Source organism: Bacillus rossius, chromosome 8 (assembly GCF_032445375.1).
Source record: "Bacillus rossius redtenbacheri isolate Brsri chromosome 8, Brsri_v3, whole genome shotgun sequence".
NCBI lineage: Eukaryota > Metazoa > Arthropoda > Insecta > Phasmatodea > Bacillidae > Bacillus > Bacillus rossius.
Genome location: NC_086336.1, coordinates 33828685 through 33847763, shown reverse-complemented (window position 1 = coordinate 33847763; position 19079 = coordinate 33828685). Strand labels below are relative to the sequence as shown.

Here is a 19079-nt window from a genome sequence, read left to right as displayed (position 1 = left end):
ATCAATCATTATATGGATTACAAATTTATTTAATGATTTTTGAACTTTTTCCCGAATCTCTAGCATTACAATTACGAATTTCCAATATGGTGGTCTTGTTGTCTGATAGGATGATGGTAGTAGATGATTTAAAGTCTCTTTACGAATGTTGAACATGGTTTATTGAAATTATTATTTTTTACATAAAATTAAACATTATTGCATCGATCGGGTATCGAACCGAGGACAGGAATCGATCGAATCAATATGTAAGTTAATGAGTGATTTATTTAATGAATTTTGGAACTTTTCCCGAATTTCTAGCTAAATAATTACACGATTCCAAGATGGCGGCCAAATTTCAAGATGGTGGGTGTCACAGTACTAAATGATTACTGCACTCTAGCGGATAAGAACTAAACTAACATGGCGTCAGTGCACTCTCGCCGACGAAAACAAGATGGTGGTCTCCAGCAACGAAGACAAGATGGCGAACATGATGTCATACTAGGTGACGATATATATGCTTTGAAAAAAAGTGGTGGGAGTCAGTCTGCCAAAAGTCACCACGAGGGGAAGGATCGGTCGCCATTTTTATTTTTTTGCCCTCACCGGGTTCGAACCGAGGGCTCCGAGCTCCGTGTCGTAAAAGTAATTTTTTTATTATTATTTTATTAAATTTTTATTAAGTGAATTTTTTTATAAATTTAAAAAAAAAAATTCGTTTAAATCGGATAATAAATAAAAAAGTTAAAGATGGCGGCCGTAACGGAAATTGTAACGGTGACGTCATCATTCAAAATGGCTGTCATGGCATCCTAATTTTCAAGGTCATGACCTCTGCGGCTTAGAGCGGCTAGCTCTTAGGAGTTTTAAGCCGCTTTTAGGAATTTGGGTTCTTTCTAGGACAAAACGACTTTTGAGGATTTTCGAAATCCTGATTTTTAAATTGTGGAATTTTTTGAGAATTTTTGGCGGAATTTTTTTCACAGAAATGTAAATTTTGACGAATTTTGTGGAATTTTGGGCAATTTTTGCCCAATTTTGGCGGATTTTGAGGGTCAAAGGTCAAGGTCAAACTTGTCCCGTTACGCTGTGTCCCGTTACACTCCTCCAAGATGGCCGCCGTGACGTCACAATGTAAACAATCTTCAATCCTCGCGCCTGACGCCTGTCCCAGCTTGCCCTATTATATACTACTATAAATATATATAAATGAACCCGAGGTTGGCCTAAGGTGAATATTTGAGCGTGATCGGGCAGGGACAGAACTTGATGTACATCTTAGGCTTCCCGAATCATGTGGGTCCGCCATATTTTCGAGATTTCTGTGACTTCCACTGTCGTTATGTGTTTTCGTCCATCGAATTCCGTTCCATTTTTCGGGAAATCGCTCCTGCCCAAAGCCGTGCACCGAGTGTTGGGATGTTCACGCGTGAAACATGGAGCTGTTTGTGAACGGCGCGGTAGCACCCGGAGCTCTGCCCTCCTAGCGGCCGACGGACGGCCTGTCCCTCGAGACGTGAGAACACACAGGGCGGAGAAGCCAGCCGTGTGGACTGCGCGGGCCAGTCGCGAGATGCATGCGGGGACGCACCACAACGCCGAACGTACAATAACGCCGAAAACCATAACGCCGAATGCCAAATTGACTGCAACGCCGACAGCTAGAAAACTGCTGTGTACCACAACGCCGAATTACATTAACGCCGAAAAATGTCATTTCAGGACTGCCACAAAGGTTAGGTTAGGTAAGGTTAGCACACAAATTCATTCAGTTTTTTTTTTTTTTTTGAATTTTGCTCTTGTGACCCCCCCACCCCCCCTCACCCTGCAACATTTATTATTGCATTATTGTACCTTCGGCGTTGTGGTATTTCGGCGTTGTGGTAACGACCCGATGCATGCCGTCCAGACCTCACCTAGTTGTGCTTTGTTTGAAGAACACTTTGGAAAAAAAAGAAGGAATTCTTCGTGATTACAGTGGTGCTCCTACGGGAAGGACGAGTTCCCCGTCTCTTTAACTCCCATGAATTTTTTTTTTCCTTCATCTGGTAAGCTAACATACGGAATATGTATAGAGAGAGAGCCTTCTGGGAATCTTATGAAAGTCGAAAAAGTACTAAAATAAGTACTTAAATACTTTTTTGTTATATTAAATAATTTTAAATTTTAAATAGACAAACGCAAACAAATTGTGATGATTTTATTTATTTTTTTAATTTAAGCGTCGAGTCTTAAATCTTTTTACTGTTTATATTAATCGTTTGTATTTATTGAAAAAAGTTTTGTTTTGTGAAATAATTAGCCTATAATATTGTGCTATTTTGAAATTTAAAAAAATAGAATTAAACTATTTTAACTTGTACCATTTGCAGACATTTTTGTTACTTCTCTCTCAAAAATAAATTGAAATAACCTTTTAAGAAGCTGTTGTTTTTTTCGAAAAATTTGGACATCCAATTAATCTAGGACGTACGAATATTCCATAGCATTTGAAAAAACTTCGGTTAGGAGAATACGCAAAACTTCATTAGGTAGTTATGCTTTCGATTTTCTTTCTTTTTGATGGTGGAAATGGTATATATTTTCCAAAAAAAATTTCTTATGATTTTGGAAAGGGGGGGTGGGATATATCCTCCTATCTCCTCCTCTGAGAACGCTTTTGCCTCCGGTCATTCGCCCTCCTCATAATGTTAACCTGGGAGCGCCACTGCGCCACTATCGACCAGACTGTCTAGTAGTATTTCCCATTTAAAACGCATTGATTACGGCCAGTATCCACATCATAGTTTTTTTTTACAAGAACGTTCGCCATTCTACGCCGTGTAAAATTTACCGACGGCTCTATTAAGTACACCTATGATAAGAAATGAACATACGTTTGAAGGGCGATTTGGTTGTAAAATATACCGCGAGCTGATTAGGTGTAGCTAAGGTTTTTTTTGGTAATCTGTAAATTATTAATACATTTATCACAAAAAAAATTGTTTGTCTGTAAAGTCGGTTAACGGACGATAGTTTAACGTGACGACGTCTAACAAAAAATTGATGAAATGATTGCATACTTTGATGAACAAAATTGAATAATTTTTATTGAATTATCACTATTTTGTATGAATACAAAGGAGTGAAATGAAATCTACAATTTAATTGATAAACTTACATTTATTTGCACTCATTAATTAAAATATGTTTATTACTTTAACGAAGAGATTATTTTAACTATAACTTTTATACATGTTTGCTATTTAACTCCTTCCAATCTGTGTTATTCTGTTAAGGATAGGACGATGATAGGAAAAGTAGGAAACGAATGGGAGTGTTTCAAGTTTAATGTGCCTCGAAAAAGTCAAATCGATGGTTGTTCCAATCGAGTGGAAGAGAGATGGATGCGGCGAAAGCGTACAATGAGCGTAACGGGACACAGCGTAACGGGACAATGTGCGTTACGGGACACTTTTTCGTGCGTGCAGCCGGAGTTCATCGATTTATTAGACGTTGTCACCTCAAAAAAGTATACAGTTTTCACGTCTCTCAATTCCGCGTGGATGCACGGCGAGGAAATGTATTGAACAGGGACCCAGGGACCCCACCCGCCCACCCGTCGAAGCTGCCAGGCCGTGACACGCACGTGTTCGACGCCACATGTCCGCGTTCCAGCCGCACGACACGCCGACACACGCACGGCTGAGAACACTCGTTCAAGCACGGCACGACAAGTCTTCACATTAAAGCAATCCGCCAGGAATCGGACGCCACAAAACTGTCGTGATCAGACATTCTTCGAACGACTCCCCCGACTTCGTCGCGGACAGAAAGTCTGGTGGTGGCTGCAGTGTTCTGCGCATGCGCGAGTGTATACAAATTTGATCAACAAAGGCATGCCTCAGTTTGTTTCTGGCTGCCTTGAATTAAAGACTGGTTTTCGTTATTTAATTTTGAGTGTGTAAAGTATTTTAATTATTTTTTTTCTTCAGTATGGAGCTGAACCGCAGCTATTTCTATGTTTAGTGCAGGAAATAACTGTTTTACGTAATCCACTTTCTAAAGAGTATCTCGACAAGAATTTGAGTTTGAGAAAGCGAAGAAACAACATAATGGAAATTTGGTGTTAAGCTGTCGCGAGAAGATAGTGTCGCGCCGTGCCACGTCCCATCTTGTCTGATGCTGTCGTGAGTTTCAGCGTAGTGCCCATCGTGCTTTCATAAGCTCATATATTAGTGGGCCTTACTACTACATGGCTGCCAAATATATTTATTACTTAAAAAGGTATACTTAACTCATCCAAGAACGTATGCCATTGGTGCGAAGGTACACTATGATAAATAATAAACATACGTTTGAAGGGCAACTTGGTGGTAAAATTTACCACGATATGTTTAGGTGTACCTTAGTTTTTGGTAATCTGTAAAAAAATAAATACATTTATCACAGAAAAGTATTTTTTTTTTGCAATATATTAAACAAACCTCTGTTCTTAAATCCTGTGAACTATTATGGTTGGAAGACTTGACAAGACGTAGTTATTTGCATACAGATAACAGACATTCTGTAATGCAACAGTTGCGTTATCATTACTCCATCCAAAAGTCTTCTTTCGCCGGACCGAGCCAGTGAAGTAATAAATTTCGCAAACATAAACAAAGCGTATTGAAGCCTTAACGTCGGTCTCAATTTTCCGCGGTGAAATCACTATTCCATAGTACCTAATTTGGTGATCTCCCGAGGAGTTTATCTTCGTGCGAATGATTTCAATAATAAATAAAGGCTGTGAAGAACTTGCGAGTCTCCCAAAACCCGTGCTTACGCAAAACGCGCTGTTTTCGGGATTTTTTTTTTAGATGAGCTGTAGGACAGCGCGCGCTTTCAATGGCGCGAGATAACTTACTCTGTTTGCCATCGCCCGCCGCACCGTCGCCCTTAGAGAAAATGTTGGGAACCAGCTTCTCTCGCTCCCTTTTAACCCCCCATCTGCACCCCCGCCCCCCTTTTGGCCTCGCCACCGCTCTTTACCAGCGCATCTATCCGAGATCCTCTGGCAATCATCCCGAAATTCCCCCCCCCCTTTTTCCTCCTTTTTTTGCGCTCGAACCTACCACTTTCTTCCTCCCACGCGTAGGGCGCCACTAACGATAACGCATAAACATCCCGCCCATAGTGGACGGCAATGGAAAAGGGAGGCGGGGAGGGGGGAGAGTCGGGGACAAGCTCTCTCGCTCCACAAAATGTAGCCCAATTAGATGTTGTGGACAGATAGTTTTAAAATACCACAGAATGTTGCCTTGGTGGAGGGGTGAGAGAGGACTGAAAAGAAAAGGGGGGTAAGAAAAGGACGATAAAATTCCTCGGAGGTGGTTTATTTGTTTTGGAAGCACGTTCGGAAATCTTGTAACAATTTTCACGTCCGACATTTTTATACCCGCGATGAACTGCTACATTTTAACCTCACGACGTAGCTTCTCCGCCACTCAGAGCACATTTCGTTAAAAAAATTTTTAGCGTGGACTACCACAAACAAGGGGGACGAAAAGAAAAAAAAGAACATAAAAAAACTGATCGCAATGTAAAAAATATATAAATGACTGCGCATTTAACTGCTTTGGAACACGCTCCTATTTAAAGCGGGGGGAGTTTTAATGTCAACTCACGCTGACTTCACGAAGAGCTGATCAGTGATCATACTACATATAGTGATGGAACTGTGAAGGACGTTTTTTTTCCTAACCTAAGTTAAAACTAAGTGTGTAAGGGAGGGGTCTAGGTAGGGAAGACTCTAAGTGCGTCTCAGGGCAAGCCCTATACGCTCTAAACATGCGGGTTTTTAACCATGCAGAAAAGGTCACGTGCATCATGTGCTAGGAGGGGATTGGCCAGCCATGGCAGACGTTTTCGCCATGACTAACTCCCCTCACTCTTAATTCTAGACTAAAACTAGGTAAGTTGGGCCCAGGTAAAACCTCCATAGACAGAGGGAAAACCCTGGGCACATACATGCGGGATGCAAAGGTCATGCATTATTACAAGCAGGTGGATTACAGGAATAGAGGGATGGTCCTGAAAGAAGAGTGGGGCGTGGTAGAAGTTCTACTATGCAAGGATTGGGGCACTTGGACTTTAAGTCCGCATTGGTTCGGTCAGGTCTGGTCTTTTAAGGGCGGCTTATGCCGTTTCCCGTCGTGCTGCCAGTTAGCACTCATTGTGGCTGTGTAATATCTTTGAATATATATATACTGTATAGAAGTTGCGAGCGGATAGGATTTACTCTACGTTTATCAGAAGCGTATGATGAGCAGCTTGGGAACTTCACCGCTGCAGTGCGCTGCCGTAACGCCCTGTATCGTCTTAGTTGTTATTTACACGTTAGAGCGCAGCACTGTCGCCCGCTGTCATTCCCCGCACCCCTCATCCATCATTCACTGCAGCTCAACGTCGTTCAACGGGAGGGGGAAGGGGTGTTTGAAGAGTTCGAGACTTGTCCGCTAGGGACCACCACAAGTCGATGCCCTAGAGATGGTGGCGATTGCGGCGGTGAATTAACCAACTACCTCAAAACCGTATTAGAAATTTTAAGCTGGGCTGGCGACTTCTATACAGTATACATATTCAAAGGTAATATGAACTGTGAAGGAGGGGTCACGCTGGAGGGAGGGGAGGGAAGGGGTGTTCCTTCCTTCCCCTTCGCCAAGTCATGACGTCAGTTCGGGAGCACCGCGGCAGGTAACGCGGGAACCCTGAAGGCAGGCGCACGAACGGAACGAATGACACGGATCGCATCCGAGAATGTTCTGCATTGTTTTACATACCTGCATATTACGTATCGGTTGTCGGCAATGCCGATGTGAATCGGCCTGAGGGCAACATATCCTTATGGTCCGTTTGCGTATTCATTTCGTGAAAGGAAAATTAAGTTTGAAGGTAAAACTCCTGGCCAATGAGATACCCCCAACTAAAGAATTACCAAATAACAGGCTACCAGCCGGCAGCCAGTGAACAGATGACATTTGCCCGAATGCTCGTATGCAGAGAGGTAGCTCGACGGATTGACCGTGTGCTGCGGTTGTCCGCAGGCGCAGACGAAGCGGCCGAGTGCGTGTTCGTGCTGGAAGCCCCGGCCAATCACCGCCTGACCCTGCAGCTGCATGACGTCAGCGTGCCGCAGGACCAACCAGGAGCGACCGCCAACTGCAGCGACGCCCCTGCCGTCCGCGTGTACAACTACACCAGCCTGGGCGAGCTGAGCCTGGCCGACGAGTGAGTACATGGCGGAGGAAAAAATCGGGGAGGGGGGGGGGGTATGAATCGGTTATAACTAGGGACACCTGTATTTCGCGAATACATTTCATGTCAAGGTATTTCACAAAATACTGTAGCTTTTCTCCTGTGGTTATTTATTGGCTGAGATCGGTGAGAGGTGTCGTCCCGCTCTTGACGGGGCCAATGAGAATGTGGTCACCGTACTGCTGAGTAGTATAGGAAAGTATTAACTGGGACTGGGTTCTGGGTGTGGATTGTGATTGTCTGTCCGCCATATTGGATTGTGACGTCACGGCGGCCATCTTGGATGAGTGTAACGGGACATAGCATAACGGGACAAGTTTGACCTTGACCCCGGCGGCCATTTTGGATCCGCCATCTTGGATCCGCCATTTTGGATGACGTCATTGTGTTCTCGAAAATTCCGGCATTGTGTTTTCCGCCATATTGGATGATGACGTCACCGTTGCATTTTCCGTTACGGCCGCCATCTTTAACTTTTTTATTTATTATCCGATTTTAATGAAATTTTTTTTAAAATTTATAAAAAAAATTCAATTAATAAAAAATATTTAAAAATCATACATTAACGACACGGAGCTCGGAGTCCTCAGTTCGAACCCGACGAACACAAAAAAAAATTAAAATGGCGACCGATCCTTCCTCCGTGGTGACTTTTGGCAGACTAACTCCCACCTCTTTTCTTAAAGCATATATATCGTCACCTAGTATGACGTCATGTCCGCCATCTTGTCTTCGTTGCTGGAGACCACCATCTTGTTTTCGTCGGCGAGAGTGCGCTGACGCCATGTTAGTTTAGTTCTTATCCGCTAGAGTGCAGTAATCATTTATTATTACTGAGGTTCCCGCCATCTTGAAATTTGGACGCCATCTTGAAAATCTTTATTTACTATCCGATTTTAATGAAAAAAATTCCAAAATTTATCAAAAAATTAACGTATTTGAATTCCGTTTGATTATATCGTTGTATGTCCTCGGTTCGATTCCCGGCGAGAGTAAATTGTCGATCCTTCCTCCATGAAAGCTACCTAGACTGATCTACCACCACCAGTACAAGGTAGGGGAGAGTAGGGTATAACGGGGTACTTAGTATAAATCGCTTAAATTTATTGTTTTAATATTGCGGTATATGTATGAAACCATCAGCATGCGTAGATTATAATGTGAGTTTAATTCTGCAACTAGTACTGTGTCTTCTGAAATATTATTATTGCAGAGATTTTTCATTATTTGAATGTATGCACACTACCCTGTTTTACCCAACTGGTTGGGTAAAACGGGGTACAGAAAGCAGATTTTTAAATGATTAAATATGTGCATTATAAAAAATTCTGAACAACATGTAGTATGACAAATAAATACAATTGTCAGTAAAAATATGAGAATTAAAAAAAAATTCAATTATAAGCCTTCACCTTACATGTCCCTCTGTATTTACAGTAAAACTTCACAAAAACATTGGTTTGCGGAAAATCACAAACATTGTTTGAACAACAATAACACAACACTGTTAATTTTGAGGAAGTGGTTAGTCTAATAGCATAATCTAGTTATGTATAATACAACCTTGCATATGCGGTTAACCCAAATATCTGACAAAACATATGATTGTTTAATTAGCCTAATATGGCTTAGTAGGCCCGTCAGAACACAAAATAAGGCCAGAGTCTATATTCCAAACTGGCAGAAATCACATTCAAATGGCCTACAGTCATCTGTGTCTACACCAGCACATCCTTCATGGCTCCAAGAATGACACTTTAAGCATTGCACCCAACTTTCATCTGATTTTGAAGTGGAGAACTAACTGTTCAGTGCAATACATGCAAGGAACGTCATCATCATCAGACACACGCAAAGTTACTGTTGGTATGGATTTGTTGCTGTCTTCTTTATTCTTATGTTTTTTAGAACTGTTTTGTGATTTAGACACACCAGGATTTTTCCTTTTTAAAGATTTTGGTAAAGCTGACTGAATAATAATTAGTTCGTTCTTATATGGCGAGTCGGTTAGCACAGCTGCCTTGCCCCGTCGTCGTCCTCTTCCTTCTGCAGGTTTCTTTTGGCATGGGGAATCGGCATCACTGTAGTCGGTGGAATTGTGAAGCTACCGTTTGATGAAGCACTTCGATTGTTTTTATCAGATAGGCCTAAACGAGATTCAGTTGGTGAAGATACCAAACCAGATGTCCCAGGAATATTACCAACACTGACATTTCCATGGGACTCTGAAGGCCTTGTGTAAGCTCGGTCAGTTGTTGCAGCAGTCACTGGAATATCACCTACACTGTCATTTTCACTCGGTTCTGAAGGCATGGAGTTAGCTCGGTCAGTTGTTGCAGCAGTCAGTGGAATATCACGGACAGTGTCATTTCCACTCGGTTCTGAAGGCCTGGAGTTAGCTGGGTCAGTTGTTGCAGCAGTCAGTGGAATATCACCGACAGTGTCATTTCCACTCGGTTCTGAAGGCCTGGAGTTAGCTCGGTCAGTTGTTGCAGCAGTCAATGGAATATCACGGACAGTGTCATTTCCACTCGGTTCTGAAGGCCTGGAGTTAGCTCGGTCAGTTGTTGTCTTTTGGGTGATTGTATAAATGTACTGTAGGTAACTCTGTATAACATTTAGTGTGCATAAAAATACTATTTTTAATTTTAAAAGTCATTTGCACAATTGATCGAAAATATGGTTAAAACAGGAAACTGGTTGGGCAGAACGGGGTACTACCCCGTTTTACCCATTACCTGTGTACCCTGTTTTACCCTACATGCAGGTTCTCAAGCAAAAACGAAAACAGAAAATCTTAACACCAGTCAATTACATCGGTTACTATGGCACAACATAGCAAATATAATACTTTACTTGAATACAACTTACCATAAAATATATCTGCAACCACTGATTAAATATTGTATAGCCAATACACGCTAAACATTTTAGTGAAACATCATAAATTTGTAATTTCCATTATTACGCACGAAAGAATACTGTGCGACACTTCATACTACCTCACTCTAGTGACGACGTGTAGAGGAGTAACTTACCAAACGTACACACAGATAGCAGCACGTGTACGGAAAATAACAGTGGTACCCCGTTCTACCCAACTACCCTGTTTTACCCAACTCTCCCCTATATATCATCAACTGGTATGACATCATGTCCGCCATCTTGTCTTCATCCGCTGGAGAGCACCATCTTGTTTTCGTCTGCTAGAGTGTGTCGATACCATGTAGTATAATTATCTGGTTACCAAACCTTTGACCTTGACCTTGAACTTTGACTGTGACCTTGAACTTTGACCTTGACCTTGAAATTTGACCTTGACCTTGAAATTTGACCTTAACCTTGAAATTTGACATTGACCTTGAAATTTGACCTTGACCTTGAAATTGGACTTTGTCCTTGAAATTTGACTTTGTCCTTGTCGACCATCATGGATCCGACATTTTATGTTCAGTACATGCTACCAGGAGCGACCACCTGCTGGAGTACACCATCTTGCGCGTGTACTCATATTATAGAGTACATTTCCATCTGGTTAATTTTATTCTAACCCGCTACAGTGCAGTAATCATTTATTACCGAGGTGCCCCCGCCATCTTGAAATTCGGCCGCCATCTTGAAATCATGTAATAATGTAGCTAGAAAAGCGGGAAAAAATCCAAAATTCATAAAAAAAATCACTCATTAACTTACATATCGATTCGATCCGCTCCAGTCCTTGGTTCGATCCGAGATCGATGCAATAATGTTTAATTTTATGTAAAAAAAATAATAATTTCCATAAACCATGTTCAAAATTCATTAAATAAATTTGTAATCCATATAATGATTGATTGGATCGACTTAGGTCCTTGGTTCGATCCCTGGCCGATACAAAACAACTTTAATTTAAAAAAAAATACTAAAAAAGTGCTAGGTGTGAGAAAATAAAAACACCACAAGTTCTTTTAAAAAAATTTTATTACATAAATTCAATACACTACTACAAGTACAAAAAAAAAAACACTGACAAATTAACAAAGCCTTTTGGATTCCTCGATTCAAACAGTCTTCTTATTGTACGGACTAAGCCTTTTACATGACTTTAAATGTCTATCCGATCCGGTCATCACCGCAGCCAGAGACGGACTGAAGTTCAAATCACTTATATAGTCTCATTAGCCGGTACAACACATGAGTCAAATCAATAACCATGTTCATTATACGTCTCGGAGCATTTTTTATAATGACGATGTAAGCTATCGATACGTGAAATTAGTTTATTGCACTTATTGCACTGAAATTGTATTCTTTGAACATTATTAGAACAACCGCTTCTTTCATGTCTGCGAGCATTTGAGGTGATAGTAAATGATGCACCACAGTATTTGCACTGATGCGAAGTACGCTCTTCATTAATTGAAGTATACAATGTTGATGAAACTTCAGCTGATGGTGGAACAGCACATATCGAAGTCTCCTCCAGTGTTGTCAGAGGCGTTGCCAACGGGATCTGCTCCAACATCGTCGGCGCTGACGTCATGGTTCCCGTAGTCGATGATACATCCTCCATCGAGTACGACGTTAAAGTCGGTAAAGATGCCATCGAAGTCTCAAGAACAGGCAATTACACGACTTATGCACCAGAAGAAACAAACTAGGTGATCCCTACACCACCGTCGCCAGTAACAAACTGAGCGTCCTGCTGTCTAGGACTCGCTTATATACATGCACCGTATGGAATAATACGCTAGTCAAATCAAGAACCATCTACAATAATACTAGAGTCAAAACAACGTTAAAAATAGAAGCACCGACTACGAAAAGGCAGCACATTTGGAAGCACCGACTACGAAAAGGCAGCACATTTGGAAGCACCGACAACGAAAAGGCAGCACATTTGGCAGCACCGACAACGAAAAGGCAGCACATTTGGAAGCACCGACTACGAAAAGGCAGCACATTTGGAAGCACCGACAACGAAAAGGCAGCACATTTGGAAGCACCGACAACGAAAAGGCAGCACATTTGGAAGCACCGACAACGAAAATGGCAGCACATTTGGAAGCACCGACAACGAAAAGGCAGCACATTCGGAAGCACCGACAACGAAAAGGCAGCACATTCGGAAGCACCGACAACGAAAAGGCAGCACATTCGGAAGCACCGACAACGAAAAGGCAGCACATTTGGAAGCACCGACAACGAAAAGGCAGCACATTCGGAAGCACCGACAACGAAAAGGCAGCACATTTGGAAGCACCGACAACGAAAAGGCAGCACATTCGGAAGCACCGACAACGAAAAGGCAGCACATTCGGAAGCACCGACAACGAAAAGGCAGCACATTTGGAAGCACCGCCAACGAAAAGGCAATGCATTTTGGATGCACCATCATAAAGACAGCGCATTTTGGAAGCACCATCGAATAAGGAAGCACATTTTGGAAGCACCATCGAATAAGGAATCACACTTGGAAGCTCCATCGAATAAGGAAGCACACTTGGAAGCTCCATCAACAAAAAAAAAAAAGGCAAAAAGGAAGCACAAGTTACGAGATCTAAGTCTTAGTTAGAAATCAGAATACACGAAATAAAAACCTTAAATTTTTATAATTTAAATTATTTATTTCTTTACATTATACAAATGCAAGTAAAACAAGCCATTATTGTATGTAGCCAGCTTTCCTCAGTTCCTTGAGTATGAAGGATATTTCTTTGATGCACAAATAGTTTCCTGCACAAAGCAAACCATGTAGAAGTCTTAGCCGGTCAACCAATATGTTTGGATCTTTCCATGATGTGTAATCATTCTCTTCTACCACCATCTTCCTTGCACCTTTATAATAAATATTATGATCTATGGTGTCTTCCGTTTTACCACCAACCTCAGGGTAACTTTCATGTTTGAGACGGTGATCATCACAAGCTTGATCAGATTTATTTAATATATCACGACGTTTCCACCGTTTCGGTCTCAGGACACCTCCACATTCTTCGATCTTGGCAGCTTTAGGTGTTTCATCATAGTCTATGTCTTTGTCAACAGCCTCAGAGTCACTGTAACAATCACTGTAGAAGGAATCGTCTTCACCCAATTTACCGTAATAATTCGATGTTGATGATGTCGAAGTGTCTTCATCGTCTTCATGCTTCCTTTTTAGGAGTCCATCATTTTTACAAAGTAGGAAAGATCTACTTGAATTCGGCTGGAATATATTCTCACTTTTCACGTTAAGGATTCTTCCATTGTCTTCATTCTTCCGTAAATCATCAACCTCCTTCAATTTAAGTTCTTTGTCGAGATCGGAAGAGCCAAGAAGATTATTGTGATAATGCAGATCACTCTTCCTTAGGCTAGTAGATTCATCGTTGTCCTCTTGCTTGTACGCAGGCTTGGCGCTACAAGTTCTGCCATGTCTTTTTAGGCTCTCTCTCCGCGTAAACGACTTGCTACATCGAACACAACTTATCATATTGCGCAGAGGATTTTTAACACAGTCATTCTTCTCGTGTTGTCTTTTATTCTTTCTCAAGATAAACTCTTTACTGCAAAACTTACACCTATGTTCTTTCGATACAGCGTCAGATCCCAAATCGGAATTCATATTAGTTACTGAGACTAATGCCAGATACCAATTGAGTGTTTTAAATTAAATCCAATACTTAAATAGAAATTTTTTCATATTTCATCAGCGAGAATTAATATATCTCATGCAAAAGTACTTTATGCATGTAGTTCTGCTTTTCAACAACAGATGTCGCCACATGTTGCTTGCAGTTAAATAATATTTAGTTATTTTATGCGGGATGCGGGATGCTCACTAACGATCGCAAAAGAAGGATGGCTTCGCTAGACTCCAAGGAAAAGGAAGTTCGTCTTGCATGTTGGTGCTCCACAGATGTCTCATGGTGTAATATTAATTTGACTGAGTAATGATATTTTTTTTAATTCCACCTGATAAAAATATTGCAAGTTTTGATTTAGTAGCAGAAATTATCGAATTAAATGTAACTCCAAATAAAATGACATGTCTCATTAGACAAAAAAAATCCATGCAGAGATAGATCTCTCACAAATAATCAGGAGCACTCGGTGAAAACCATCAGATGTATAGTCAGGAATAATCAGAAAAACTTGGAGAAAGCCATCAATATAATAACAAGAATAATCAGGAGCACACGGAGAAAACTACCATAATATTGTCAAGAATAATCAGGAGCACACGGATAAATCCACCATAATACTGTCAAGAATAAACGGGAGCACACGGAGAAAACCACCATAATATTGACAAGAATAATCAGGAGCACACGGAGAAAACCGCCACAAGTTTTCTATGATATCATAAAATTTCAGAAAAAAATAAATAATAAAAATAAATAAATAAAAAATTTAAAAAAATGAAATAAAAAAATACATAAAATTCTGGCTTGTACTAGAACTATATCTTTGCTCAACAATGAGAAGTTCACAAGCTAGCAGAATCTATTTATGCATTTTTTTATTTCATTTTTTTAAATTTTTTATTTATTTATTTTTATTATTTTTTTTTCTGAAATTTTATGATATCAAAGAAAACTTGTGGCGGTTTTCTCCGTGTGCTCCTGATTATTCTTGTCAATATTATGGTGGTTTTCTCCGTGTGCTCCCGTTTATTCTTGACAGTATTATGGTGGATTTATCCGTGTGCTCCTGATTATTCTTGACAATATTATGGTAGTTTTCTCCGTGTGCTCCTGATTATTCTTGTTATTATATTGATGGCTTTCTCCAAGTTTTTCTGATTATTCCTGACTATACATCTGATGGTTTTCACCGAGTGCTCCTGATTATTTGTGAGAGATCTATCTCTGCATGGATTTTTTTTGTCTAATGAGACATGTCATTTTATTTGGAGTTACATTTAATTCGATAATTTCTGCTACTAAATCAAAACTTGCAATATTTTTATCAGGTGGAATTAAAAAAAATATCATTACTCAGTCAAATTAATATTACACCATGAGACATCTGTGGAGCACCAACATGCAAGACGAACTTCCTTTTCCTTGGAGTCTAGCGAAGCCATCCTTCTTTTGCGATCGTTAGTGAGCATCCCGCATCCCGCATAAAATAACTAAATATTATTTACCTGCAAGCAACATGTGGCGACATCTGTTGTTGAAAAGCAGAACTACATGCATAAAGTACTTTTGCATGAGATATATTAATTCTCGCTGATGAAATATGAAAAAATTTCTATTTAAGTATTGGATTTAATTTAAAACACTCAATTGGTATCTGGCATTAGTCTCAGTAACTAATATGAATTCCGATTTGGGATCTGACGCTGTATCGAAAGAACATAGGTGTAAGTTTTGCAGTAAAGAGTTTATCTTGAGAATGAATAAAAGACAACACGAGAAGAATGACTGTGTTAAAAATCCTCTGCGCAATATGATAAGTTGTGTTCGATGTAGCAAGTCGTTTACGCGGAGAGAGAGCCTAAAAAGACATGGCAGAACTTGTAGCGCCAAGCCTGCGTACAAGCAAGAGGACAACGATGAATCTACTAGCCTAAGGAAGAGTGATCTGCATTATCACAATAATCTTCTTGGCTCTTTCGATCTCGACAAAGAACTTAAATTGAAGGAGGTTGATGATTTACGGAAGAATGAAGACAATGGAAGAATCCTTAACGTGAAAAGTGAGAATATATTCCAGCCGAATTCAAGTAGATCTTTCCTACTTTGTAAAAATGATGGACTCCTAAAAAGGAAGCATGAAGACGATGAAGACACTTCGACATCATCAACATCGAATTATTACGGTAAATTGGGTGAAGACGATTCCTTCTACAGTGATTGTTACAGTGACTCTGAGGCTGTTGACAAAGACATAGACTATGATGAAACACCTAAAGCTGCCAAGATCGAAGAATGTGGAGGTGTCCTGAGACCGAAACGGTGGAAACGTCGTGATATATTAAATAAATCTGATCAAGCTTGTGATGATCACCGTCTCAAACATGAAAGTTACCCTGAGGTTGGTGGTAAAACGGAAGACACCATAGATCATAATATTTATTATAAAGGTGCAAGGAAGATGGTGGTAGAAGAGAATGATTACACATCATGGAAAGATCCAAACATATTGGTTGACCGGCTAAGACTTCTACATGGTTCGCTTTGTGCAGGAAACTATTTGTGCATCAAAGAAATATCCTTCATACTCAAGGAACTGAGGAAAGCTGGCTACATACAATAATGGCTTGTTTTACTTGCATTTGTATAATGTAAAGAAATAAATAATTTAAATTATAAAAATTTAAGGTTTTTATTTCGTGTATTCTGATTTCTAACTAAGACTTAGATCTCGTAACTTGTGCTTCCTTTTTGCCTTTTTTTTTTGTTGATGGAGCTTCCAAGTGTGCTTCCTTATTCGATGGAGCTTCCAAGTGTGATTCCTTATTCGATGGTGCTTCCAAAATGTGCTTCCTTATTCGATGGTGCTTCCAAAATGCGCTGTCTTTATGATGGTGCATCCAAAATGCATTGCCTTTTCGTTGGCGGTGCTTCCAAATGTGCTGCCTTTTCGTTGTCGGTGCTTCCGAATGTGCTGCCTTTTCGTTGTCGGTGATTCCAAATGTGCTGCCTTTTCGTTGTCGGTGCTTCCGAATGTGCTGCCTTTTCGTTGTCGGTGCTTCCAAATGTGCTGCCTTTTCGTTGTCGGTGCTTCCAAATGTGCTGCCTTTTCGTTGTCGGTGCTTCCGAATGTGCTGCCTTTTCGTTGTCGGTGCTTCCAAATGTGCTGCCTTTTCGTTGTCGGTGCTTCCGAATGTGCTGCCTTTTCGTTGTCGGTGCTTCCGAATGTGCTGCCTTTTCGTTGTCGGTGCTTCCGAATGTGCTGCCTTTTCGTTGTCGGTGCTTCCAAATGTGCTGCCATTTTCGTTGTCGGTGCTTCCAAATGTGCTGCCTTTTCGTTGTCGGTGCTTCCAAATGTGCTGCCTTTTCGTTGTCGGTGCTTCCAAATGTGCTGCCTTTTCGTAGTCGGTGCTTCCAAATGTGCTGCCTTCTTCGTTGTCGGTGCTGCCAAATGTGCTGCCTTTTCGTAGTCGGTGCTTCTATTTTTAACGTTGTTTTGACTCTAGTATTATTGTAGATGGTTCTTGATTTGACTAGCGTATTATTCCATACGGTGCATGTATATAAGCGAGTCCTAGACAGCAGGACGCTCAGTTTGTTACTGGCGACGGTGGTGTAGGGATCACCTAGTTTGTTTCTTCTGGTGCATAAGTCGTGTAATTGCCTGTTCTTGAGACTTCGATGGCATCTTTACCGACTTTAACGTCGTACTCGATGGAGGATGTATCATCGACTACGGGAACCATGACGTCAGCGCCGACGATGTTGGAGCAGATCCCGTTGGCAACGCCTCTGACAACACTGGAGGAGACTTCGATATGTGCTGTTCCACCATCAGCTGAAGTTTCATCAACATTGTATACTTCAATTAATGAAGAGCGTACTTCGCATCAGTGCAAATACTGTGGTGCATCATTTACTATCACCCCAAATGCTCGCAGACATGAAAGAAGCGGTTGTTCTAAAAATGTTCAAAGAATACAATTTCAGTGCAATAAGTGCAATAAACTAATTTCACGTATCGATAGCTTACATCGTCATTATAAAAAATGCTCCGAGACGTATAATGAACATGGTTATTGATTTGACTCATGTGTTGTACCGGCTAATGAGACTATATAAGTGATTTGAACTTCAGTCCGTCTCTGGCTGCGGTGATGACCGGATCGGATAGACATTTAAAGTCATGTAAAAGGCTTAGTCCGTACAATAAGAAGACTGTTTGAATCGAGGAATCCAAAAGGCTTTGTTAATTTGTCAGTGTTTTTTTTGTACTTGTAGTAGTGTATTGAATTTATGTAATAAAATTTTTTTAAAAGAACTTGTGGTGTTTTTATTTTCTCACACCTAGCACTTTTTTAGTATTTTTTTTTTAAATTAAAGTTGTTTTGTATCGGCCAGGGATCGAACCAAGGACCTAAGTCGATCCAATCAATCATTATATGGATTACAAATTTATTTAATGAATTTTGAACATGGTTTATGGAAATTATTATTTTTTTACATAAAATTAAACATTATTGCATCGATCTCGGATCGAACCAAGGACTGGAGCGGATCGAATCGATATGTAAGTTAATGAGTGATTTTTTTTATGAATTTTGGATTTTTTCCCGCTTTTCTAGCTACATTATTACATGATTTCAAGATGGCGGCCGAATTTCAAGATGGCGGGGGCACCTCGGTAATAAATGATTACTGCACTGTAGCGGGTTAGAATAAAATTAACCAGATGGAAATGTACTCTATAATATGAGTACACGCGCAAGATGGTGTACTCCAGCAGGTGGTCGCTCCTGGTAGCATGTACTGAACATAAAATGTCGGATCCATGATGGTCGACAAGGACAAAGTCAAATTTCAAGGACAAAGTCCAATTTCAAGGTCAAGGTCAAATTTCAAGGTCAAGGTCAAATTTCAAGGTCAAGGTCAAATTTCAAGGTCAATGTCAAATTTCAAGGTCAAGGTCAAATTTCAAGGTCAAGGTCAAATTTCAAGGTCAATGTCAAAGTTCAAGGTCACAGTCAAAGTTCAAGGTCAAGGTCAAAGGTTTGGTAACCAGATAATTATACTACATGGTATCGACACACTCTAGCAGACGAAAACAAGATGGTGCTCTCCAGCGGATGAAGACAAGATGGCGGACATGATGTCATACCAGTTGATGATATATACCTTGTACTGGTGGTGGTAGATCAGTCTAGGTAGCTTTCA

The 19079-nt window shown here is 40.6% G+C and overlaps 1 protein-coding gene across 1 annotated transcript in view; it reads left to right on the top strand.

Moving 5' to 3' along the window:
• The window catches only part of LOC134535353 (uncharacterized), a 43260-nt gene that overhangs the window by 16046 nt on the left and 8135 nt on the right, over positions 1 to 19079 (top strand). The window contains exon 3 of the mRNA XM_063374424.1: positions 7056 to 7233. Coding sequence (XP_063230494.1) covers positions 7056 to 7233 — 178 coding nt within the window. The remainder of the gene's footprint in view (positions 1 to 7055; positions 7234 to 19079) is intronic.